This window comes from Mobula hypostoma, chromosome 7 (assembly GCF_963921235.1).
Source record: "Mobula hypostoma chromosome 7, sMobHyp1.1, whole genome shotgun sequence".
Classification (NCBI taxonomy): Eukaryota; Metazoa; Chordata; class Chondrichthyes; order Myliobatiformes; family Myliobatidae; genus Mobula; species Mobula hypostoma.
The window spans coordinates 144,108,126-144,136,112 of NC_086103.1; the positions used below are offsets into that span (position 1 = coordinate 144,108,126).

The 27,987-nt window shown below is 40.3% G+C and overlaps 1 protein-coding gene across 10 annotated transcripts in view; it reads left to right on the plus strand.

The window, feature by feature from the left end:
• Nucleotides 1-27,987, plus strand: part of sgcg (sarcoglycan, gamma) — a 620,033-nt gene that overhangs the window by 308,099 nt on the left and 283,947 nt on the right. For 5 of the 10 annotated variants that reach the window (XM_063054200.1, XM_063054201.1, XM_063054199.1 and 2 more), the window contains one exon: nucleotides 12,983-13,177. In XM_063054200.1, coding sequence (XP_062910270.1) covers nucleotides 12,986-13,177 — 192 coding nt within the window. In that variant the 5' untranslated portion in view covers nucleotides 12,983-12,985. The remainder of the gene's footprint in view (nucleotides 1-12,982; nucleotides 13,178-27,987) is intronic. The other 5 variants (XM_063054198.1, XM_063054202.1, XM_063054197.1 and 2 more) reach the window with 1 other exon arrangement.

Consider the following 27,987-nt stretch of genomic DNA (forward strand, 5'->3'; position numbering starts at 1 on the left):
GCATCAACAATTATTCCATAGTTAAAGTCACATAGATCACATTTCTTCCCCATTCTGATATTGGGTCTGCACAGGAATTGGACACCTTGACCATGTCTGCAAGCTTTTATGCATTGAATTGCTTCCATGTGATTGACTGATTAGATATTTGCATTAGTGAGGAGCTGTACAGGTGTACCTAATAAAGTGGCCACTGAGTGTATTTTGTTTCATTAAGTTTGAAGCTTATCCTACTTTCTGAGATTTGAAAGCCAGTACATCTAAGTCAGTTGATGCTGCTCGTTAAGCGAAGACTCCAATTCTCCGTGTCTGTTCACCAGATTGAGGGTGAAGCGATCTCTGTTCAGTGGCTCATCTGGGCTCCATGGTGACTATACTCACCTTGACTTGTTGCCCAGATGGAAAGATCAGTAGTACATTTCTGCCATTGGTCAGTGGGAATGCTGGACTTAGCTAAGATCTTGCTTTCTCTTGTTGTGGTCTCAGACCTTTGTACTGCCGTTTATGATCCAATTGTAGACTCAGCCTCTGGTAGGTGATATCTTATTGTGTAGGTTTTATATCTCAGCCCCCAAGGCCTATGCATGTCCAGTAGAGACTACAATCTGGTTCTCTCAAAGATCCCTTGGTGATCCATTTGTCATATATGACTGCAAGGACTTTTCTGATGCACCAAAATTGGAAGCTGGACAAAATCTGTTTTCGCATCTTTAACAAAGGGATTTGAGGACGCAACCATGATGGTCAGACAACTTAGTGCCTAAGGTTAGCGATGTTGTTTCAGACGCATGAACAACGTTAGTGAAAAATGACAGAGGCTTTGCCTTTCTTCTTTAGTCCACTATCGTCTCCTATTAGATCCTTCATCTTCAGCCCTTTACCTCTTTCACCTATCTCCCCCCCAGTTGTTACTTCATCCACCCGCCCACCTTTCCCCTCACCTGATCATACTTATCACCTGCCAGCTAGTACTGCTTCTCCTGCTTCCTCCTCCTTATTCTAATTCCTGCCCCTTCCATTCAGTCCCTGATGAGAGATCTCAGCCCAAAACAATTGACTGTTCATTCCCCTCCATAGATACTGCCTATCTTGCTGAGCTCTTCCAGCAATTTTGTGTGTTTCGTTTTTCTTTCAGGTTGCCTGTATCTTGACTAAGTGAGTCAAGAACAGAATTGAACTTGTTCAGAGTTCTTTATTGGGTAGGATATCTGCTACTTGCTTTCTCAGTGTTGACAGTCATGGCACTTGATGCGGGCATAAGAGACGATATTCGTTATCACCTGCAATTCTTCCGACAAGTTAGAGCTGAACGCAACATCATCTGAGAAGTGCAGATCACAGTCAGTGTGATGGCTTTTTCTTTTGCTCTGAAGTCATCCGACATTGGGTCTCTGCATTCATACTTGATTAAATCCGTGTAAATATATTATGGCTAAATGAAACTCAGGTTCTGAAATCGTGAGATCCACTAAGGTAAAATTAATGTGTAAGAAGTATAATGTAATATCATAGACAGTGTTAGATGTTAATATACATCTCTCCCCGCTATCTCATCATGTCCATCACCCTTTTCTATAGGAACAACAGATTTATCTCTTCATTGCAATAACATTATTTGCTTCAATGCCTGACTCATAGGTCATCGTTGTAATCATTATTATTTTCCAACTCATTATTCAAATGTATCAATTAAAGTGAAAGTAGCTCAAAGATAAACGATTTAATTGGCCCACACAAATTAAGCACATTTTTTCTATCTTGTAACAGTGATAAGGTTGATTCAGGAAACAGCCGTCCCAAGTACCCTTTTTTACTCCAATTGTTTTATTAAATGAGCAATTATGGTATGTTATTAACACCTGACTGATACTCAATTAGTTCAATATGTTACTTCCAAGCATTTCTAGTTTTTTTTCAGAATATCTTAAAACAGTAAATCTCATTTTTAGATAAGGTTTATGAATGCAGCCTCTTAAAGAAAATCCCTAGTTGTGATTCCTTTGCACTCCCAGATGATCAGCCTTTTTGTATGAGCCTCTTTATATCTGGCGTGTTTATCTGGCTCGATTTGCTGCATGTAATCATGCTGCACCACAATGATAACAAGATTTGTAAGGTCTCGCTGAATACATTCATTGCGAACCAAGTAACAGACGGCTTTTAAAAATAAAATCATGAAGACTGTAAATAAATAAAATTATTTTGGAAAGAAGATTAAGGGAACTATGAATGCGGAGATCCCTAGTGACAGGAGAATATGCTTCCCTGCTGTATTAAGAAGCAGTAAGATATGATAAGCTTAGATTATATTACGAATTACTTAAAATGTTGCATAAATACGTAAAGAGCAGACATTCTTCCATTCCTTTGGCAATCAATACCACTGGAGAGGGGAGACGAGAGGTGCGGTAGTGATTGAGGCTTCCATAGTTAAAGGAACAGACAGGAGATTCTGTGGATGTGAAAGAGACTCCTAGATGGTACATTGCCTCCCAGGTGCCAGAGTCAGGGATGCCTCAAATTGAGTCCACAGTATTCTAAAAGGGAGAGTGAGCTTCTGGAAGTTGTGGGACACATTGGTACCAAGGACATACTGTAGGTAGGAAAGTGAAGCAGGCCATGAAGAGAAAATATGGGGAACTAGGTAGAAAGCTGAAAAGCAGGATCTCTGGGGTAGTAATCTCTGGTTTTCTTCCTGTGCCATGCACCAGTGAAGGTAAAAATTGGATGAATTAGCAGATTAATGCATGGCTGAAGAATTGTGCAGCTGGCAGTGTATCAGATTTCTGGATCTTTGGGGTCTCTTCGCAGAAGGTCTGACCTGTATAAAAAGTACAGATTACACCTGAACCTGATGGGGTCCAATATTTTTGTAGAAAGGTTTGCTAGAGCTGTTGGGAGGATTTAAACTAATTTGGTAGTCAGATGAGAACCAGTGATAGGGCTGATGATGGGGCAGTTGGTATACATCCAGATGCAGTGTGTAGTGAGACTGTAAGGAAGGACAGGCAGATGATAGGAGAAAATTGCAGTCAATGTGGGATTAGTTAAAGAGCAACATGGGAATAAAATCAAAAAGGGTGAAGAATACAGGATTGAAGGTGTTATATTTGAATGCACACAGTATATGGAATAAGGTAAATGATCTTGTACAGTTCGAGATAGGCAGGAATGGCGTGGGCATCACTGAGTTGTGGCTGAAGGAAGATGGTAATTGGGAGCTTAACATCCAAGGATACACATCGTATTGAAAGGACAGGCAGATAGGCTGAAGGGGTGGGGTGACTCACTAGGTAAAAAATGAATTCAAATCCTTAGAAAGAAGTGGTATAGAATCGGAAGATGTAGAACCTTTGTGGGTAGAGTTAAGAATCTGCAGGGGTAAAAAGTTCCTGATGGAGGCCTCTGAACAGTATTCAGGATGTGGGATATAAATTACAGCAGGAGATAGAAAAAGCATGTAAACAGTGCAATATTTCGATAGTCAAGAGGAATTTCAATATGCAGGTAGATTGGAAAAATCCCACAAAATGGAATTTGTAGAATGCCTACAAGATGGATTTTAGAGCAGCTTGTGGTTGAGCCCACTAGAGGAAAAGCAATTATTAATTGGATGTTGTATATTGAACCATATTTAATTAGGGAGCTTAGGGTAAACAGACCCTTAGGAGGCAGTGATCATAATATGATAGAATTCACCCTGCAGCTTCAGGTAGAGAAGCTAAAGTCAGACGTATCAGTATTACTGTTGAGTAAAAGGAATTATAGAGGAATGACACCAAAGCCTACACCAGTTCACCTGTCACAAAATAAAATGGAATATGAAGGTAAGCTAGCCAATAATATCAAAGAGGATACCAAAGTTTTCAGATTTATAAAGAATAAAATAGAGGTGAGAATGAATATTGGACCACGGGAAAATGATGCTGGAACGGAAGTAATGGAGGACAAAGAAATGGTGGACAAGCTTGATAAGTAGTTTGCATCAGTCTTCACTGTGGAAAATCGGGAGTGTCAGGCAGCAGAAGAGATTGTAGAATCTATTACTAAAGAGAATGTGCTTGGGAAGCTGAAGGTCTGAAGGTAGATAGGTCAACTGGACCAGATGGACTACACCTCAGGGTTTTGAAAGAGGGAGCTGAAGAGATCAAGGAGGCATTAGTAATGATCCTTGAATCACTAGATTCTGGAATGGTACAGGAGGACTGGAATATTGTGAATGTCACTCCACTCTTTAAGAAGGTGGGAAGGTAGAAGGGAAATTATAGGCCAAATAGACTGACTTTAGTGGTTGGGAAGTTGTTGGAGTCCATTATTAACGACGTTGTTTCAGGGTATTTGGAGGCGCATGATAAAATGTCTCCTTAAGGGACAATCTTCCCTGGGAAATCTATTGGAATTCTTTGAGGAATTAACAAGCAGGATAAAAAAGTAGAGTCAGTGAATGCAGTATACATGGATTTTCAGAAGGTCTTTGTCAAGGTGCTTCACATGAGGTTGCTTAACAAGATAAGAGTCCATGGAATTGCAGGAAAGATACTAGCATGAGTAGAAGATTGGCTGACTGGCAGAAGGCAAAGAGTGGGAATACAGAGGGCTTTTTCTGTTTGGCTTCCAGTGACTAGTAGTGTTCTACACTCATCAGTGTTGGGACTGCTTCTTTTCAATGATTTGGATGCTGGAATTGATGGTTTGTAACCAAGTTTTATGAATGATATGAAGATAAGTGGAGGGAAGATAGTGTTGAGGAAGCAGGGAATTTGCAGAAGGACTTAGACAGATTGGGAGACTGGACAAAGAAGTGGTAGATGCACAGTAGTGTATGAAATGTATGGTCATGCACTTTGGTAGAGGGAATAAAGGTGTAGGCTATTTTCTAAATGGGGAGAAAATTCAAAAATGAGAGGACCTGGGAGTCTTGTGCTGAATTCCCTAAAGGTTAACTTACAGATTCAGTTTTTACTAAGGAAGGCGAATGCAATGTTAGCATTCATTTCAAGAGGACTAGAATGTAAATGCAAGGATGTAATGCTGAGGCTTTATAAGGCATTGGTCAGACTGCACTTGGAGTATTGTGAGCAGTTTTGGGCCCCTTATCTAAGAAAATAATGTGCTGGCATTGGAGGGGTTCAGAGGGAGCTCACAGGAGTTATTTCAGGAATGAAGGGGTTAATGTATGAGGAGCATTTGATGGCTCTGGGCCTGGAATCAATGGAGTTTAGAAGAATGAAGGGGGATTATCCTTGAAACATATCGAATGCTGAAAGGCCTAGATAGAGTGGATGTGGAGAAAATGAGAAACTGTTTCTCATAGTGGTGAAGTCTAGAACCAGAGGGTACAACCTCAAAATAGAGGCACATCCATTTAGAACCGAGATGAGGAGCACACCCTTTAGCCAGAAGGTAGTAAATCTAGAATTCATTGTCATGGATGGCTGTGGAGGCCAAGCCACTGGGTGCATTTAAAATGGAGGTTGATAGGTTCTTGATTGGACAGAGGGTCAAAGGTTATGGGGAGAAGACAGGAGGATAAGGTTGAGAGGGATAATAAATCAGCCATGATGGAATGGTGGAGCAGACTCGATGGGTTGAATGGCTGAATTCTGCTCCTACGTCTTATGCTCTTATAGTCTGCTGGAAATCCTTATAGACTGATCTCACAATTGGCCCATCAAGTAATAACCTAGGTCCTTAAAAAAAGTTTGGAAATTCCAACATTATAATCCGAATATCAATGACACTATATTGTCTAGAAGTTACAGGAGATCATTATGGTCCAGCAGGAGAGTTAGATATGGCAAATGAAGAATGGAGCCAATGTAATCTAATTTGCCTACATATTACTGGATAGTCAGTTAGTGTATTGTGAGTTCTGTACAAGGATGTCGATAACAAAAGTGGAAACAAGGCTACAATCAATTGTCTTTTATTCTGACTTTTCATGAGTAAGTTAGAAAATCAGACTTTAGAACTACAACGTGCTCTTTTGAGTGATCTTTCCACTTAAGGTCACAATATGAGACTTTTTGTGGTTGTTGGCATGTCAATGGGTAGCACGATAGCATAGTGGTTATTAAATTGCTTCACAGTGCCAGTGATAACCAATTGGGTTTCATTTCCCACCGTTCACTGTAAAGAGTTTGTACTTTCTTCCCAAAACAGCATAGATTTCCTCCAGGTGCTTCAGTATCTTCCATGTTCCAAAGATGTACAGTTAGGGTTGGTGAATTGTATCTTTTACAATTGCAAGGACATTAAGAACTTAAACTATTGCAAGTCTACCCCATCTGTGAGTTGCTCCTTTGCAGAGAAACTGAAAGGGCAGGACTTTGTGTGGATTGTACTCCTGTCTGCAGCAAAGAGGCATCAGAGGAGTTGCTGAGTGAATGCGATATGCAGTCTAACAGTGAGTGATTGTCTTTGTTACTTTTCTTGTGATTGAAGATCCAGCTGGACATTGTTATATGGAATGCTGGAAGTCCGATTCACTGATTTATTGGTGAACAACAGGGGTGGACGGCAGGAGAGCTGCGTGGTTATACTGAGGTCTTGGCCTCAAGCCGTGATGATGCCTGGTTACAGCTGCCCAGGGGAAAGACATTGAAGCCAGTGCACTCCTCCAGAGGTGGGATGGTGCAGCGTCTAAGCTGGAGTCAGTGCTGCCCCCAGTCTTGGCTCAGCAGAAGACAAGCTGTATTGTGCTTGACTCGTCATTGTTGCATCATTCATGGTCTCAGGGTCTTGGAATATATATTTTTTCTGTAGCTGTATTTTGTTGATATCTTATACGTACTTTCTATCTTGTATGTGTTAGATGTGCCGCATGAAGTGTGTGACTGTTGGTGCTTGGGTTCACACCTTGGCCCCAGAGTTATGCTATCTCGTTGGCTGTACTGTATTCATAGGTATTCACATATGGTTGAATGATAATTAAACTTGAACTTGATCTGTTTTTCCAGAATATGCATCAATATCATAATCTTAAACAATAAAGGATAGCAATTTGGCCAGTAGTTTGAATTAATAGAAATGCTTAGTTAAATGGGGGTGGGGGGGAGAGGGAGAGGGAATTAATCCCAATGTAATTGTTACAGTCAAAAGCTCAAAGTTTTTCATAGCTGAGCATTTATTATTTACATTTGTCTGAAACAAAGATAAGCTGAAAATTCTTCACAACTAGGTCAATCATTTTGGACTGCATACATAGCAGAGGGCAATACAAGTGGAGAAATTTGTCATGGAGATCAGATGTCCCTGATTTTGTTTTACTTCCAGAAAAGAAAACACACTGACCTTCAAGCTCCATGTTCCAGTCAATGCTGTCATCAAGAAAAAGGAAAATTTATAATTTACTATTACAATGGTACAATTATCCTTTACTTAAGATTAAGCAAGATTGGGAAAGAGAGCTTAACATGACCTTGATAACAGAGGATTGGTTGCGAATTTTGAAGTTGGTTAACTCTTATTTGTGCCAGTCACTCTCTAATTCAATTTAAAATTGTACATCATTACTATTTAACAAAGGAGAGACTGTCTAAAATATTTCCTAATGTTGATAGTCAGTGTGATAGATGTAAAACTGAGACAGCTACACTGACACATATGTTTTGGTCGTGTTCTGTATTGAAACAGTTTTGGAAATCTATTTTCTCTACAATTCCTAAAGCTTTAAAAATTAATTTACAACCTAATAAATTGACAGTTTTGTTCAGTATAATACCCCAATATATTCATGGTATTTCTATATCAGACCAACATATTTAAATGGATTTGGCTGGCGGATTGATGTTTTTCTTTTATGGAAGCTCGTATGGCGTATAGCTCCGGGGTTGTACTCCCAATGGGTTTTTTGTCTTTTTTTTTGTTAGTAGGGTTTTTTTGTTTGTTTTAGTTAGTAGGGGTTCTTTTTTCCTTCTTTCTTTTTTCCAAAAAAAAAAGTTTTATTCTTATTGTACATATTGACATGTTCACTTCATTACTTTAATGTATTTTTGTTGATTTTCAATAATAATTAATACAACAGATTTAAAAATGAAAATGAAGAAAAGTTTTATGATGAAAGCAGGGACATTGTGTTACAACTTTATCAAACCTTAGTTAGGCCACAGCTGGAGCGTTATGTTAGTTCTGGTCACCTCATATTGTATAGGGAGAATGTGTTTGTACTGGAGGGTGTAGAGCAAATTTACCAGGACATTGCCTGGATTGGAAACTTCAGTTGTCAGGAGAGACTGAACACTCTGGGTTTGTTTTCCTTGGAATGGAGAGAGTGAGAACTGATCTAGTAAAGGCATACAAAGATAGATAAGATTGGTAGTAATAGTCTTTATCCCAAGGCAGGATTTTTTAAAACAAAAGGATATTGGTATGAGGTGAGAGGTAGGAAGTAAAGAGAGCAATTGTGAGGGAATAATTTCACACAAAGACTGGTTGGAATTTGGAAAGTGCAGTCTGAGGAGGTGGTAGGGGCAAATACTCCAACCACATTTAAGCAGCATCTCGACAAATACTTAAGTTGCCAAGGTATAGAAGGCGACAAGCCAAGGGCAGGCAAATAGTATTAATTCAGATAAATTCAGTGGTTAGTGAGGTCATGGCAGGCAAAGGGGTCATTTTCTGTGCTACATAACAGAATGAAATTATGCAAATTATTATGCAGACTGAGAGTTACCAAGACTTAGATACAGCGTGGAAGAAGGCCCTATCTGTGATGAGAGGCCTAGTCAAGGATGGTAAAGACGCAAGTGCTGGAGTACTTAAAACTAGAATCGAGACATGATTTTGAGACTGAGATAAGAAAAGGGTTCTTGACTAGATGCTAGACAGGATCCTGGCGAAACTAGACGAGAATCCAAATGAGACAGAAACCCTAAGTGCAATCGCAGATTGAACCAAAGTTGAGCTGAAGATTGAGTTCAGGTGCTCTTTAAATATCCAAACCTCAGTGCTAAAACATGGCACAAATTAGCGGAGTGGGCCAGAATCTTTAAAAGGACTGTGCCAGCTATCCTTTCTTAGGAGAATCAGGGCGTCTAAACCCTAGAGGCTGGCAGGGTGGGGTGCATACCGTAGCACTATGATCCATACAGACCTAAGTGCCTTCAGTCCTATTTGCTCATATTTGACCCAGAAACCTTTCCTGTCCATTTAAATGTTGTTTACCACTTCCTCCACATACCCATCACTGTCTGTGTGAAGGACTTCCCTCTCAGGTCCCCTTTGAATATTTCCCCTCTCACCTTAAACCTATCCCTTCTGCTTTTAGAATTCATTACCCTTGGAAAATGATTAAGATTATCCATAATATCATATAATGATTATTCAAACTATGTCCCTCAATTTTATAAACCTCTGTAATGTCACATATTAGTCTCCTTCACTCCAGGGTAAACAATTCCAGCCAAACCTGTCTCACCTTATTGCTCAAGCCTTTCAGTCCCAGCAAAATCCTGGTGAATCCTTTCTTCACTCTCTCTAGCTTATTGACATCTTTCCTGTAGTATGGCCACTATCTGCATACAATATTCCAGGTACAGTCTCACTAATGCCAGCCCTAATAATAAGTCTCAACTCAATGCCCCATCCAATGATTGCAAGCACGGTTACCTTATCTATCTCTGTTTTCCAATTTCAGGTAACTATGTATTTGTGCCCTTAAGTCTCTTTTTTCCTAAAACATCCCCCTTTCATTCACTGGGTATGTCTTACCCTGGTTTAACTTCTGAAAGCACATCACTTTCCTCTTCTCTGAATTAAATTCCATCTGTTATTCCTTGGCCCACTTTCACAGATGAGTTAGATCCTGTTGTAACATCAGACAACCTTCTTCATTGACCTCTACGCCACCAAGTTTACTGTCATCTGACAACTTACTAATCAGAAAATATATGACAAACAATAGTAGAGTCAGCTGTGGCACACCACTGGTCACAAATCTCCAATCTAAAAGATTATTCCTCCACTATCACACTGTTTCCTTCTTCCTTACTATTTTTGAATTCAGTTAGCTTGCTCATCCTGGATCCCAGTTGATCTAACTTTCCAGACACTGTCCAGCATGCTGGACTTTGTCAAAGGCCTTGCAAAGTTCTATGTAGATAATAACAATTGTCCTGTCCTCATTAATCCCCTTGAATACATCTTCAAAAAACTTCGTCAAACTTATGAAACACTATTTCCTATGTACCAAGCCATGCTGGCTATCTCTAATCAAGTCTTTGCCTTTCCAAATGTAAATAGATCCTGCCTGTCAGGATATCCTTCCGAAACTTGCTTACCACTGATGTTAGGCTCATTGATCTGTAGTTCCCTGGCTTGTCCTTGTAGACCTTCTTAAATAAAAGCATAACATTAGCCACTGTCCAGTCTTTTGACAACTCACTCTTGGCTAAAATGATACAAATATCTCTGCTGGTATCTGTGCAACTTCTTTCCTTGCATCCAACAATATGAAGTCCTGGGGATTAATCCACATTTATGTACTTTAAGACCACTGGAACCTTATCTTTTGTAAGGGCAATACATTTCAGGAGATTACTGTTCTTTTTCCTGAATTCCCTAGCTTCCATGACCTCCTTCGCAGTAAACACAGATGAAAATATTCATTTAACACCTCACTCATTTCCTGTGGCTCCCCTCATTGATGTCCACACTGATCCTTAAGAGATCCATTCTCTTCCTCATTACCTTTTAACTCTTAAAATACTTACAGAAACTCTTAGGATTCTCCTTTCTGCTCTGAATGGTCAACACCTGCTCCTAATTCATAGGTTCGTATTTTTTTGTTTTTGTAATTGTGATTTTGCTTTTACTGCAGATATGCAACCAATATCTGAATTCAATTAGAAATGAAGAAAATACTTCTGACAGGTCCAGTCTCAGTTTTATTTTAGGAAGGACAAAAAGCAAAGTAAAGCTGAGCCAAATTTTCACCTCCCAATGAAATGGATAAGGGATTTGGCTGAGGTTCAAACAGACTTATTTGCTTACCTTTACTCGCAGTGCAGAGGGAAAGTATGCATCAACCAATTTGTACCAGATCCTTCTGTGGATTTGACTCTTTTGTTATTTAATTACTCAATATCTAATTAACACAAGCAAGTGGGAAACAGAACAATTAAATCAGTAGGTTGTTGCTTTGTTGGAACCTTATCGTCTGCTCCACAAAGAAGCAATAAAACCAGAAAATACACATAAATTGTAATCTGATTCGTACTTTTTATTTTATTGAGGGACACACCACAGTTACAGGCACTTCTGACACAATGAATGTGCACCGCCCAATTACACCCACGTGACTAATTAATCTATTAACACGTACATCTTTACAATGAGGAAGGAAACTGGAGCACCAGACTGAAACTCATGTAGTCACAGGCAGAACATACAATCAGTGGTGGGAATTGAATGCAGGTTGCTGGTGCTTTAACAGTGTTAATTTGGAGGAGATGCATTTGGGTTCGGACTGAGAATCTCGAGTCCATGCGTCAGAAAGACAAAGAGGACAAGCACAAAGGTCAGGTACAAGGCACCACCTCTCGAAGTAGACACCTGCCCAGCTACCTCCTGCTACACCTGAGGCAGAGTGTGAAAGTCACACAATGGCCTCATCAGCCACTGTGGAACACACAGCAGTAGAGTGGAGCTAAGTCTTCCTCAGTCGCAAGGGGATGCTTTGATGAGATAAGATAATTCTGTTATGCACTATAAATGATGGGAATCACAATTTCTCTGCAGGCTTCATATTGTTCCCACTTAGACAAAAATAAATGTATACTGGATGATGTAGAATGAACTACCTGTTACTCATTTTCCCCAATGTCCTTTGATTCTTCCCTTGAAGAAGGTTAGCAAATGTGAAATGTTGTTTATGTGGTCTAATTGTGGTCTTTCTTGTTCAAAATGTACATAATCTCTGTTTAATTTGTTTATCTTGTGAATGCAGCTTATCTGATGCTACGTGCCAGTGATCCTGCTGCCAGTAAATTTCTCATTGCCCCTGTGCATACACGTACATGTTGCAAATGACAGTACATTTGATTTTGACTTTTATTTGGAGTCTCATTAACATCAATTCTATTTATTTGAGACTGAAGTCTCTGGAGAAAAAGAGAAAAATTTGCAATGAGACTGTAATTATGGAGAAGTGTGAGAAAGAGCAAATCTTGATGGTGTAGAATCAGTTGCTTTACTAGCTAAGAGTTCTGCCATAACAAACCTGGAGCGGCAATGAAGGGAAATAGAGGAAATTGCTGAGGAGGACCACACATGCTTGATAGACAAAATATGATAATTAAGTTATTTAACAAATTGGAATAATTCAGTTGCAAGGATGATGAAATATAATCAGGCTTGTCAAATCAGATGTGCTGAGCATAGTAAACCATTATTTCCCTGTGGAGAGTCAGAGCTATAAAGAGAGATCACTCAGAACTCTGCTTTCATTCAATTAAGTTCTCGGGCAGCAAATCTTGTGAAAGTAGCAGAGTGGGGAATAAGAATTGCTGCTTTGTGGATGGGAGATCCGCTGACATTCATCTGGCCTGTGCGCCGTTCTAGGGCTTGCAGAATTTCCCAGCTTCACGACACTTGATTAGTTTCTGCAACGGAAAGCATTAAAACAGATGTTGCTTGTCGCTAGTGTTCATAAACAGACTGTGTCAATAAAATTGTAATTTTCATTCCTAGCTCAAAGTATTTATTAATGGTGTGCCCTGAGAATACTTTGATGAATTATGCTCTTTTCTTTTTGATGGTCACCTGTGATTGATTTCTCCTCTGGTAAGAATTTAGTTTAAAAATCTCTTAAAGCTGATGGATCTGTCTGCTTTAACCTTTTTTTAACAGATCAGAACTTGGATATACAACATTTTGTATCTTGCAGATAACCCCATGTAGCTATTTAGCAGGGTTTGTTGAGAATTAACTCCTTTTGTTTGATTATGGCACGTCACTAATTTACCTTCTCTCCCCTTCCCAGCAGATGGTACGGGAACAATACCTGACAACGCAAGGCAATAGCCTACAAAGGCCAGAGAACCAATATGTCTACAAGATTGGAATCTATGGCTGGAGGAAGCGCTGCCTTTATTTATTTGTGCTGCTGCTTCTCGTTATCCTGGTGGTGAATTTTGCATTAACGATCTGGATTCTCAAAGTGATGTGGTTTTCCACAGTAAGTGCCATCAGTTGATTTTTTAACATGCATTTTGAAATGTACTTTGTGGTGTAGGTATTTGGCGAGGTTTAATCTTCTTCCGTTTACATTGTATTTCTCTCCACCTTTCTCATGCATCTAAATCTTCTTGTCTTTTATTTATTGTCTTGTACTTTATAATTTTTCTACCTTCTGTTCAGCTTGATTGTAGCTGATAGCTTCCCATTTTCACAACTGATTAGATGAATAAATTGTCTGCTTGATGTACAAGGATGGCTGCAAATGTCAGATGTTCAGAATTGTAAGCACCTTCTTTATGACTACTGCTATTTACTGCAGCTTTAAACTCATCAGCTTTGTATTTATGCATACATCTAGTGCATTTCTTTAAAAACATATGCAGTGTGTATGATATATAGAACACAGGGTATAATAACAAAACTGTTCAGGGGTTGGGAAGATTAATATTGAATGCTAGGGTTAGATCTGCATTGTAATAATTGGTGTCATGTAAAAAAACATTCACAAGATTTTCAGGATAGTTTCTATATGTGGAATAATAAATAATGAATGACTTACAGGCTTATTATTCCAACCATCCTGTGCTTTACTGTTGCCAAGTTTTTTGGCCCAATCAGATGCTGATTACAGATTAGCTTTGTGTGTCACTTGTACATCGAAACATACAGTGAGATGCATTATTTCCGGCAATGACCAGCACACTCCGACGATATGCTGGGGTCAGCCTACTCATGTCATCTTGCTCCTGGCGCCAACATCACATGGCCACAATTTACCATGAGAGGCAACTGGAGCCCCAGAGGAAATCCATACAGCCATGGGGAGAATGTACATACTCCTTAGAGACAGCGTTAGGAATTGAACCCCGATCGCGGATCGCTGGCACTGTAAACCGTTGCGCTAACCTCTATGCTTGTGATGACAAGATTCAACTATTGACTCCTCTCAATAAGCATTCCTGTTTGAAATATTAGATTCAATGGAATGTAATTCTTTGAGGACAGTGTCTCAACCATGTGGAGTTGTGATTGTCCTCAGTGCTGCGCCAGTCCTCTAGTAAATGATACCTACTTGATAATTGTTGTTTTCTATGCAGAACTAAAATAAACAAGTTTAGGAACTAGATAGAAAACAATAAACCAGCTGAAGTAGCTTCATGTAAGTTTGGAAGGAAAGCAGAGGTGTGGCTAGAACCCCTGTCATCCAACACAGTAGAATAAATACTTCTGCAACTCAGTTCACTGCAGTTTTTATGTTCTCTCTTTAGACCTCATGTAAACATGTTCATTGTGTCATGCAATTACAAGTGTATGGATTTGTAACATGGTCTTCTGTAGTCTTGTGCTCTTAATATTTTTCCATTTATGACATCTATTGGTACCAATGTTGTGCCCAGTTAGACAAGTTGAGTCTGAAAATGATATGTTTTTTCTTTGAATGCTATTACTTACCAATCCCCTCGTCTCTGTCATCCCCTTAGTACCAAACAAGAATCAAAACCTGGGCTTCTGTGCCTCCGTCTGCAGCTGGATCCTTGACTTCCCCATTGGGAGACCACAGTCAGTGCATATCAGTAATAATATCTCCTCCTCACTGATAATCAGCACAGGCACACCTCAAGTATACGTACTTCGTTCACTACTCTGCTCTCTATGTGCAGCTCCGACACCCTTTCTAAATCCGCCAATGACAGCACTGTTGGCAGAATCTCAGGAGGCAACAAGGGGTGAATAGATCAGCTGTTTGAGTCGTGTCACTATGGCAAACTTGCGCTCAATGTCAGCAAGACCAAGGAATAGATCACAGACTTCAGGAAGGAGAAGAAGGAATAACACGCACCAGTCCTCGTCAAGGGGTCAGCAGTAGAAACGGTGAGCAGCTTCACTCCTGGGTGTCAACATAGAAACATAGAAAACCTACAGCACCATACAGGCCCTTTGGCCCACAAAGTTGTGCCGAACATGTCCCTACCTTAGAAATTACTAGGGTTACACATAGCCCTCTATTTTTCTAAGCTCCACATACCTATCCAAAAGTCTCTTAAAAGGCCCTATCGTATCCACCTTCACCACTGTTGCCGGCAGCCCATTCCATGCACTCACCACTCTCTGTGTAAAAAACATACCCCTGACATCTCCTCTGTACTCCCCAGCACCTTAAACCTGTGTCCTCTTGTGGCAGCCATTTCAGCCCTGGGAAAAAGCCTCTGACTATCCACACGATCAATACCTCTCATCATCTTATACACCTCTATCAGGTCACATCTCATCTTCCATCGCTCCAAGGAGAAAAGGCCAAATTCACTCAACCTGTTTTCATAAGGCATGCTCCCCAATCCAGGCAACATCCTTGTAAATCTCCTCTGCACCCTTTCTATGGTTTTCACATCCTTCCTGTAGTGAGGCGACTGGAACTGAGCACAGTACTCCAAGTGGTGTCTGACCAGGGTCCTATATAGCTGCAACATTACCTCTCGGCTCCTAAATTAAATTCCACGATTAATGAGGGCCAATACACCGTATGCCTTCTTAACCACAGAGTCAACCTGCTCAGCTGCAGTCCTATGGACTCGGACCCCAAGATCCCTCTGATCCTCCACACTGCCAAGAGGCTTACCTTTAATACTATATTCTGCCATCCTATTTGACCTACCAAAATGAACCACTTCACACTTATCTGGGTTGAACTCCATCTGCCACTTCTCAGCCCAGTTTTGCATTCTATCAATGTCCCACTGTAATGTCCTCCACACTATCCACAACACTTCCAACCTTTGTGTCATCAGCAAACTTAATAACCCACCCCTCCACTTCCTCATTCAGGTCATTTATGAAAATCATGAAGAGTAAGGGTCCCAGAACAGATCCCTGAGGCACACCACAGGTCACCGACCTCCATACAGAGTATGACCCGTCTACAACCACCCTTTGCCTTCTGTGGGCAAGCCAGTTCTGGATCCACAAAGCAATATCTCCTTGGATCCCATGCCTCCTTACTTTCTCAATAAGCCTTGCATGGGGTACCTCATCAAATGCCTTGCTGAAATCCATATACACTGTATTTACTGCTCTACCTTCATCAATGTGTTTAGTCACATCCTCAAAAAGTTCAATCAGGCTCGTAAGGCATGACCTGCCCTTGACAAAGCCATGCACACGATCCCTAATCATATTATACCTCTCCAAATGTTCATAAATCCTGCCTCTCAGGATCTTCTGCATCAACTTACCAACCACTGAAGTAAGACTCACTGGTCTACAGTTTCCTGGTCTACCTCTACTCCCTTTCTTGAATAAAGGAACAACATCGCACCTCTCCTGTCCCCATTGATGATTCAAAGATCATTGCCAGTGGCTCAGCAATCTCCTCCCTTATCTTCCACAGTAGCCTGGGGTACATCTCATCCGGTCCCGGCAACTTATCCAACTTGATGATTTCCAAAAGCCCAGCACATCGTCTTTCTTAATATCTACATGCTCAAGCTTTTCAGTCTGCTGATCAAGTCAGAGGATATATCTTGGGCCCAACATATTGATGCAATCATGAAAAAGGCATGGCACTGGTTATACATCATTCGGAGTGTGAAAAGATTTGGTATGTCAACAATGATTCCAGCAAATTTCTACCAACGTGTCATGGAGAACGTTCTGATTGGTTGTATCAACATCTGGCACAGAGGCACAATGTGCAGGATGAAAAGAGACTGCAGAGGGTTGTAAGCACCACCAGCTCCATCATGGGCACAAGGTCTCCACCATTGAGGATATCTTCAAAAGGGTGGTGTCTCAAGAAGACAGCATCCATCATTAGGGACTCTCACCATCGAGGACATGTCCTCTTCTCATTACCAACATCAGGGAAGAGGTACAGGATCCTGAAGATGCACATAAAACATTTAAGGAACAGCACTTTTCCCTCCACCCCACATTCAGATTTCTGAACAGTCTATGTACCGATGAAAACTATCTCGCTATTGATCTTTTGCGCAATTTATTTATTTGAATACTTTATTGTAACATAGTAATTTTCTTTATTTATTGCACTGTACTGTTGCCAGAATACAGCAAATTTCACAACATATGCCAGTGATAATAAACCTGATTCCAATTCTGATATGATCTTAGTGCAGTCTAGCAAAGTTTTATGCAAACTTCATATGATTTTCTGACTCTTCTACTCTTCTGCTCTGGGCACAATGAAGGCAATCGTAACGTGACACTATAAGACCATAATATACGGGAGCGGAATTAGGCAATTTGGCTAATTGAGTTTTCTCTGCCATTCCATCATGGCCGATTTATTATCCCTCTCAAACCCATCCTCCTGTCTTTTGCCGGTAACCATTGACAACCTGTTTAATTAAGAACTTAGTCCTGACGAAGGGTCTCGGCCTGAAACGTTGACTGTACCTCTTCCTAGAGATGCTGCCTGGCCTGCTGCGTTCACCAGCAACTTTGATGTGTGTTGCTTGAATTTCCAGCATCTGCAGAATTCCTGTTGTTTGTGTAATTAAGAACTTATCAATCTTCACCTTAAATATACCCAGTGACTTGGCCTGCACAGCTGTCTGTTGCAATGGAATCCACAGATTCACCAACCACTGCTCAAAGAAATTTTTCCTCATCTCTGTCCCTCTATTCTGAGGCTGTGCCCCTGGCACTAGACTCCCCAACTATAGGAAATATACTCTCCACATCCACTCTATGTAGACCTTTCAATATTTGATAGGTTTCAATGAAATGGCTCCCTCATTCTTCTAAACTCCAGTGAGTACAGGCCAGAGCTACCAAACGCTCCATATGTCAACCATTTTGTTCCTGAGATCATTCTTGTTAACCTCCTCTGGACTGACTCCAATGCCAGCACGTTTTCTTAGATAAGATGCCCAAAACTGCTCCAGGTGTGGTCTGACCAACACCTTATAAATCCTCAGCTTACATCCTTGTTTTTGTATTCTAGTCCTCTCAAAATGAATGCAAACATTGCATTTGCCTTCCTTACCACCAACTCAACCTGCAAGTTAACCTTTGGGGGAATCCTGCATGAGGGATCCCAAGTCCCTTTCCCCTCTGATTTTTGAATTTTCTCCCCATTTAGAAAATCACCTACACCTCCTTCTACCAAAGTGTATGGCCATGCAATTCTCTACATTATGTACCATCTGCCACTTCTTTGCCTATTCTCCCAATCTGTCTAAGTCCTTGTGCAAACACCCTGTTTGCACAAGACTGCCTGTCTCTTTACTGAACTTCGTATCGTCTGTAAACTTGACTGCAAAACCAGTAATTCCTGCATCCAAATCATTGATACATAATGTGAAATGATGCGGTCCCAACACCAACACCAACCCCTGCTACACACCTCTAGTCACCGGCAGCCAACCAGAAAAGGCCCCCTTTATTCTGACCTTTTGCCTCCTCCCAGTCAGCCAATGTTCTATCCATGCTAGTATCTTAACTGTAGTACCATTGCCTCTTATCATGTTAAGTAGCCTCACGTGTGGCACCTTTTCAAAAGCCTTCTGAAAATCCAAATAAGCAACATCCATTGACTCTCCTTTGTCCTTTGTCTATCCTGTCTGTTATTTCCTGCAAGAATTCTAACAGATTTGTCAGGCAAGATTTTCCTCTAAGGAAGCCATGCTGACTTTGGTCTATTTTATCATGCGCTCGAAGTACATCGAAACCTCATCCTTAGTGATAGGCTCCAACATCTTTTCAACCACTGATGGCAAGCTGACTGGTCTATAATTTCCTTTCTTCTACCTCCCTTCCTTCTTAAAGAGTGGAGTGATATTTGTAATTTTCCAGTCCTCAGGAACCATTCCAGAATCTTGTGATCCTTGAAAAATCATTACGAATGCCTCCTCCAGCCACCGCCTTTAGAACCCTGGGGTGAGATCCATCTGATCCAGGTGATTGACCTAACTTCAGACCTTACAGCTTCCCAAGCATTCGTTTTCAAATTTACTGATGACACCACTGTCGCTGGCTGAATCAAAAGTGGTGACGAATCATCATATACATGGGAGATTGAAAACCTGATGAGTGCAGCTACAACAACAACCTTTTACTTAAAGTCAGCAAGACCAAGGAACTGATTATTGACCTCAGGATTTGGAAACTGGAGATCCTTGAGCCATTTCTTATCAGGGGGGTCATAACTGGAGAGAGCCAGCAATGTTAATTTCCTTGGTGTTATCTTTCAGTTGTTGTGTCCTGAGCCCAGCACATAGTGCAATTATGAAGAAAGCACACCAGCACCTCTACTTCCTTAGGAGTTTAACAAAGATTCAGCATGACATCTAAAACTTTAACAAACTTCTATAAATGTGTGGTGGAGAGTATATTGGCTGGCTGTATCACAGCCTGGAATTGAAACACCAATGCGCTTGAACAGAAATAATTACAGAAAGTATTGTATATGGCCCAGTCCATCACGGTAAAGTCCTCCTCAAAACTAAGCACATCCACATGGGGCATTGCCGCAGGAAAGCTGCATCCATAATTAGGGACCCCCATCCCCCAGATCGCTGTTGCCATCAGGAAGAAGGTACAGTAGCCTCAGGACTCACACCACTCTGTTCAGGAACAGTTATTATGCTGTTCAACCAGAGGGCATAACTTCACTCAGCTTTACTTGCCCTGTCACTGAACTGCTCCACAACCAATGGACTCACTTTCAAGGACTCATCATTTCACTTTCTCAATATCTATTGCTAATTTATTATTAGTATTATTTTTACTTTCTTTTGTATGTGCACAATTTGTTGTCTTTTGAACACTGGTTGTCCACCCTGTTGGTGCAGTCTTTCATCGACTCTATTATGGTTATTAGTTTTATTAAGTACACTCGCAAAAACTGAATCTGAGGGCTGTATATGGTGTCATTTCTGTACATTGATAATAAATTTACTTTGAACTTTGACCTTCTGCTTAGTAATAGCAACTATACTCATTCTGACCCCTGACTCTCCCATTTCTGGCATTCTGCTCGTACCTTCTACAGTAAAGACTGACACAAAATACTTATTAAGTTTGTCCACCATTTCTTTGTCCCCATTACGACTCCTCCAGCATTTTTTTCCAGCGATCCAATATCCACTCTTGTCTATCTTTTACGCTATATATCTGAAAATACTTTTTGTACCTCTATTATATTATTGGCTAAGTTACCTTCATATTTAATCTTTTCTCTCTTTATGGCTTTTTAGTCACTTTTTGTTGGGCTTTAAAAGCTTCCCATGATTTTTTTGCTATATTATATCCCCTCTTCTTTTGCTTTTCTGCTGTCTTTGACTTCCTTTGTCAGCCATGATTACCTCACCCTCCCTTTAGAATACTTCTTCATCTTTGGAATATATCTTTCCTGTGCCTTCTGAATTGCTTCCAGGAACTCCAGACATTTCTGTTCTGCTGTCATCCTTGTTAGTGTTCCCTTTCAATCAATTTTGGCCGGCTCCTCTCATGCCTCTGGAATTCCCTTTACTCCACTGTAATGCTGATATGTCCAATGTTAGCTCCTCCCTCTCAAGCTGTAGGATGTATACTATCATATTATCATCAATATATCCCAAGGGTTTCTTTAACTTACGCTCCCTAATCAAATCTGGGTCATTACATAACATCCAGGCCAGAATTACCATTCCCCTAGTGGACTAAACCACCAGCTGCCCTAAAGAGCCATCTCGTAGGCATTCTACAAATTCCTTCTCTTGGGATCCAGCACCAACCTGATTTTCTCAATCTACCTCCATATTGAAATCCCCCATAGCTATCACAAAATTGTCCTTTTTACAGGCTTTTTCCAGATCTCATTGTAATCTGAAGGCCACATCCTGGCCACCATTCAGAGGTCTGTATATATCTCCCATCAGGATCGTTTTGCCCTTACAGTTTCTTAACTCTACCCTCAACGGTAAACTTTTTTTTAACCATTCTATCTACTTATGTTTCCACTTTCAAGGAGGTATGGACTTGAAGATCCTTCTAGACATCAATGAAGTAAAGGGTCCTGCCATTTGTTCTCCCAAGTGCAACACCTCATACTAGCTCCATCTGCTATTTTTCCCCCAGTTCTGCTGTATCCTTTGATGACCTTCTTCACTCTCTGCAGCTTCACCAATTCTTTTTTATTCATCGACAAACTTACTGACCAACCTATCTACATGTTTGGATAGCCATATATCATAAACAATGGAAGTTCCAACACTGATTTGTGTGTGAAGTATCTCTGTCAGTAATCCAACACTACTTCAACACATAATGCCTTAATTGTCAGCAAGCATATTGAATATAGACTACATTTTGTTCCTTGTTAGTGGGAGTAGTGATGCTTAGAAAGCAGTTGGGAGTCTGAAAGTTCAGTTGCTTGCAGTTGCTTAATTAGGCCTTGAGCCATGAAAGTGTGTGAAATACTTGCCAAGATACTAGATTGCTTTAATTGAAGCAAGATTCATGTTAAGATGCATCTTCCAGAAAACACATAGGAGTCCAGGCAGCGTACCAAGAATAGAAGCCATTGCATAAGATCACAGCTTGCCACCTTTAACTGACTAATACCCACTTGGATTCCCAGAAATCTAAGGCTTGTTTTACAGTATCTCTTCATGTGAAACTGAGGAACAGATCACCATATTATTGCAGAATACCAAAGTTTTCATAATCATCCACTATAATTTGAATAGTGGAGCTCTGGAAACCAGACGGGAGCATCCCACACAAATAGTTTATGTAGCTTTGTGGTGAAAATTGGGGGAATGCATGAAAATTACTGGCAAGTATCTAGTGAGTAGTAAATCCAAGTACTTTTAACAAGTATATTGGGAACTACTGCTTCATTGTGCTGAACGTAGTTTGAAAGCTGACTTTAAGTTGAATCCAAACAATTACCGCTCTTCCCTTGACCTGATGTGAAATTACAGTATACTTATTTATTTAACAAGTCTATATGTGTGTGTGTGTGTGTGTATATATATATAGATAGATAACAAATCATGAAGGGTTGCTAAGCTATTTCACAGCTGAAAGCAATGATCTTGTTCACTTGATTTCTCTTTAGCCCATGGTGAGATTTACTCAGTCTTCTGATACCCCAATGCATTTATTAATATCTCATTTTCTGGGTCTGTCAACTGGTAAATATAAATATAAACCACCTTCTTTGATCATTTTGAAAGAAATGTCAGTTGCTAGAGGAGATAAAATCCGTTCCCATCGAGCAAATAGAGAATATTTACTAGATGAAACCTACAGTAGATCTGACCATAGCTGAGTAAAGCATTGGTTCACAGTCTCAGAGTTTCTCTCCACATGAGCTATCTACTGTACTCTATTAACTCTCCTGATTACTCCCAAGTATTTTATTACTGCCACATATATATTACCCATTTTCCCATTTTAAGCCTGCATCTTCTTTTCCTTCAAGGTTTGTAAAGAGTGACACTTTGATTATCTGACTCAGGTTATTTCTTTATACTTATTTCTGCCATGGCAACACTGTCTGATGTCATCTGTGACTCCCCTGTGGCTTTGAACGCTGGATACTGGTTCAGTAAAATCAGTGGGTGGAAGGCATCTCTACTTTGGAAGACTAAGCCAGTTTGTAGAGGGACATTGTGGAGCTGGGTGAGGAGAGGTTGTTCAAGGGTTTGAATGAGGTTGAGGGGAAAGGGGAAGAGAATATAGAGGGGACAGTCGTGTGGATGGCAGGAATGTTTGGCAAGAACAAGCAGGGCAAACAAATCTCCTCATGTTGAAGACAGGAATGTACTGTGAAGAGTGGCTTCTCACTAATAAATTATTTTGGAATGCTGTTGTTGTTTCAACATCTGTTATCATGGTGATGTTACATGGTTTTCTACAATTCTCTGAAGTACATTCTGGATCTCAGCTATCGCAGATCTCAGTAGGCTGGCTACAGGCAGGATCTTGGTAATTAGTCAATTCTTGAAATCTTAATAGATTTTTTTAAACCCATAAAATCCAGTAAGATTGGGACAATTTTGTAATTGTAATTTTGTAGAATATTGTAGATATCTGGCAAGTTACTCATTAATTTTCAGATTAGCAACAAAGAAACAACTCCATTGCCAGTGAGTCTGGTACTATCCCAATAAATCTGAACTGCACTTGTTTCTCAGGGCCGGTCCCATTGTCTTTTCCAAGTGGAGAGGGCATCATGAGTTACACTCGAAAGAGCAGTGAGTTGTGACTAGGTCTTAGACGTGCCTCTGTCAAGGAGTCTGGAAAGTTCGTAAATGCTTCTACATTCAAAAATCCCTCAATCATTTAAATAAATAAAACACTAAGTTATTTATAATTTTTAAAAAGTTAAACATTAAAATATTTAGACATTAATGATTGGTGGGCATGAAGTGATGGCCCAGATGTAAAGTGCATCAAGCCCTGCTTTTCCTTTGCTGAGTTCAGTGGGGTGAGTGGAGCTGGCAATTGAAATATCCCAATGGTGGACACAGTGCTGCTTCTGCCTCCATGCAAAACTAAGAATAATTTCATCACCACTTTTGTACCAAAGGCCAATAGGTATTATACTCATTAATGTCCTATGTATCTGCCCGTTCAGCCATTCAACTCATTTACAGGTCCATTTAAGATTTGGAATTGCACAGAATGGAAACAAGCCCTTTGTTCCACTGTCTACAGCAAGCATCAGGGCACCTGACCACACCAATACTACACTAATCCCTTTTTATTCTTTCCACATTCCCTTAACTCCCTTAAGATTCAATCACTTACTGACAAAGAAAGGGTGATTTCAAATGACTATTCAGTATAGCTGAGATTATCGCCTCCGTCCAGCTGGGGGGCATTTGCGCCCTTCTTAGGGCCAAGTTCAGTGTGGGGAGTAAAACAGGGATTAAGTCATTTCTAAACTCTTCATACCAGTCTGCCATATATCCATCTGATCCTGATGACTTGCTTAATTTGAGTCTACTAATTGCAGTTTTTAGTTCAGCTTCAGTTATGTCAGCAGTCATCGTTCTATTTTGTTCTTTGTTTAAAGTGGGTAACTCTAAAGAATTCACGTAGGTGTCAATTTGGGTTATGCTTCCCCCTGAAACATTAGAATATAGAGTATTGAAAAAAATTTCAAAAGCTTCTTGAATTTCACTTAGTTTATTTTTTATCACTTTTGTTCTTGGATCCCTAATTCTATGAATTGTATTTTCTGCTATCTTTTTTTTCCAGTTTCCACGCCAGTATTTTCATAGATTTAGATCCATTTTCATAGTGTCTCTATTTCAGAAACATTAAATTTTTTCTAATTTCTTGTGTAGCCAAACTATTAATTTCATTCCTAATTTTAAAAGTTTCCTCTAGTATATCCTGTGCCAAACTCAATTTGTGTTTTTTTTCTAGTTCCTTCAGCTTATTTTGTAATTCTTCTAATGTTTTATTCCATATTTTTTTTCTTATATGAAGATATCGCTATAATTTTCCCTCTTAAGACAGCCTTCAGAGTACCCCATAGAATGGGAGGTGAAACCTCTCCATTATCATTGAATTCTAAGTAAAGACCAATTTCTTTTTTCATTTGTTCCTTAAAATAGGGATCATTGAGTAGACTTGAATTTAGATTCCAAATAGTATTCTTTGGTTGTAGGTCAAAGCCAACAGATAAATATATAGGTGCATGGTCACTTACATCTATTGTCCCAATTCCACAGGTGATTATTTTTTCTCTATCTTTTCCAAATGTTATGAAGATTCAAGATTCAAAAAACTTTATTGTCATTCTAGCCATACTCTGCAGGGCAGAATGAGACAGTGTTTCTCAGGGGCAGTGCTATCATAACATAAACGCAACACTAAATAATAAACATAACAATAAATAGTAAAACACAACAGCCACATGTCAGTTAAAATCAGTTATAGTGTCCAGTGCAAATTAAAAGTGTCCAAAGCAGAGTCAGGTAGAGCAGCTATTTAGCAGTCTGACTGCCTGTGGGAGGAAACTGTTTAGTAGCCTTGTGGTCTTAGTTTTGATGCTCCTGTAACGTTTGCCTGAGGGCAGAATAACAAACAGTTCATGTAGAGGGTGTGAGGGGTCTTTAATGATGTACCGTGTCTTCTGGAAGCATCGACTCTGAAAGAGGTCTTGGACAGAAGGTAGGGAGACCCCAATAACCTTCTCTGCTCCCCTAACCACCCTCTACAAGGCTTTTTTTGTTGACAGCACTGCAGCTGGAGTACCAGGTTGTGATGCAAAAGGTCAGCACACTCTCAACCACGCCTCTGTAGAATGCAGTTCAGATGTTAGTGGGGAGTGATGCTTTTTTAAGCTTCCTCAGAAAAGTGCAATCTCTGCTGGGCCCGTTTCACAATCCCAGTGGTGTTCCTGGACCAGGTGAGATTGTCCGAAATCTGCACCCCAAGGAACTTGATGTTTTCCACTCTCTCCACTGTGGAGCCGCTGATGCTGAGGGGTGTGTGCTCAGGCTGAGACCGTCTGAAATCGACGATGAAATAGTCTATTCTTGTATATACGGAATGGGGGGAAGAATAATGAGTGTAATCCCTTCTGTCGGGGAAAGGGTCCCTCCATATATCAATTAGACCAACATCCTCAAAAAGAGTGTTAACTTTCTTATGTAAGGACTTTGTTTCATAAGTTTTTCTATTGGAGGAGTCTAACTTTGGTTGTAATTGTAAATTTATGTCTCCCCCACGTATCAGGAGACCTTCTGTTTCCATTACCATAATATTAGTAATTTTCTGGAAGAAACTAATATCACTTCCTGGGGGTGTGTGTACATTCAATAAAGTAACTGGATTTCTGTCTATATTCCCCCTTACTGGAATATATCTGCCCTCCTTATCTCCCATTTCGAATACCTTTTCAACATTTAGCTTGCTTGAGATGCGAATAACAACTCCTCTTCTATGTCCTGATTTATACGAGGAGAAAAACAAATTAGTGCAGCCCATTCTCTTTAATTTTCCATGCTCATTATCACTTAAGTGAGTTTCCTGTAAGTATACTACATGGGCTTGTTCTTTTTTTCATTTTTGATAGAATTTTACTGTGCTTGACTGGATTCAACAGCCCATTGACATTAAAAGAAATGAATTTTACTTTGTCCTTAGCCGTGTGTATTTATCTGTTAGTATATCGTTGAAATTTGCAGAATATAGCTTAATCAATCTACTCCCTGAACAAATGAGAGCCAAGAAACGCGAATAATTTAAAAAAAGGTAACGAAGGTGTGATTCCAAGGCTGGGGTCTCTAGATGACACTGGGTTGAGTTAGAAGAAACGTCTACCATCTTTATCTTCTTAATAACTTTTTAGTTGCCTTCTGTTGGTTTTTAAAAGCTTCCCAGTCCTCTGACTTGGCACTAATTTTTGCTGTATTATATGCCCTCTCTTTGGCTTTTATGTTGGGTTTGACTTCTCTTGTTAGCCATGATTTTGCCATCTTTTCTTTAGGATACTTCTTCCTCTTTGGGATGTATATATCCTGTGCCTTCTGAATTAGTTCCAGAAATTCCAGCCATTGCTGCCTGCCATCATCCCTTCCAATGTTCTTTTCCAATCAATTCTGGCCAACTCCTCTCTCATGCCTCTGTAATTCCCTTTACTCCACTGGAATACTGATACATCTGACTTGAGATTCTCCTTCTCAAATTTCAGGGTGAATTCAAATCATATTATGATCACGTGCCCCTGAGGGTTTTTTTTATCTTAAGTTCTCAAATCAGTTCTAGTTCATTGTACAACACCCAATTCAGAATAGCTGATCCCCTAGTGGGCTCAACCACAAGCTGCTCTAGATGGCAGTCTAGAAATTCCCCCTCCTGTAATCCAGCACCAACCTGATTTTCCCAATCTACCTGCATATTGAAGTCCCCCATGACTATTGTGACATTGCCATTTTGGCATGCATTTTCTATATATATCCTGTTGTAATTTTTTTAAGACAACATCCTTGCTACTGTTTGAGAGTCTGTATATAGCCTCCCATTAGGGTCTTTTTACCCTTGCAGTTGCTTAGTATGATCTATAACGATTCAACACCTCTTTCTAATGGTTTGATTTCATTTTTTCCCAACAGTGAAACGCTGCCACCTCTGCCTTCCTATCTGTCCTTTCAATATAACGTGTATCCTTGTACATTAAGCTCCCAGCTATAATCTCTCCCACTGTACAGCATTAACAAACGTTTCTGCTAGGATATTAGTCCCCCTCCAGTTCAGGGGCCAACCATCCCTTCTTTATAGGCCCCTCCTTCCCTGGAAGAGAGCCCAATGATCCTAAAATCTTGTGTCCTTCCTCCTACACCAACTCCTTAGCCACATATTAAACTGTATAATCTTCCTAGTTCTGGCCTCCCTAGCAAGTGACATGGGTAGCAATCCTGAGATCACAACCCTGGAGTTTCTGCCCTTCAACTTAGCACCTAACTCCCTGAGCTCCCTATGTAGATCCTCATCACTCATCCAACCAATGTCATCGGTACCTACATGGACCACAACTTCTGACTGTTCACCCTCCCACTTAAGAATGCTGAGGACTCGATCCGAGATGTCCCAGACCTTGGCACCCGTGAGGCAACATACCATCCGGGTGTCTCATTCTTGCCCACAGAACCTCCTGTACGTTCCGCTAACTAATAAATTCACTATCACCCTCCCCCTCTCCGTCTGAGTCACAGAGGCAAACTCAGTGCCAGAGACCCGACCACTGTGACTTTCCTCTGTTAAGTTATTTCCCACCCCCCCGCCCCAGAGAGTATCCAAAGTGATATAAATGTTGTTGAGGGGGATTGCCACAGGGGGTGCTCT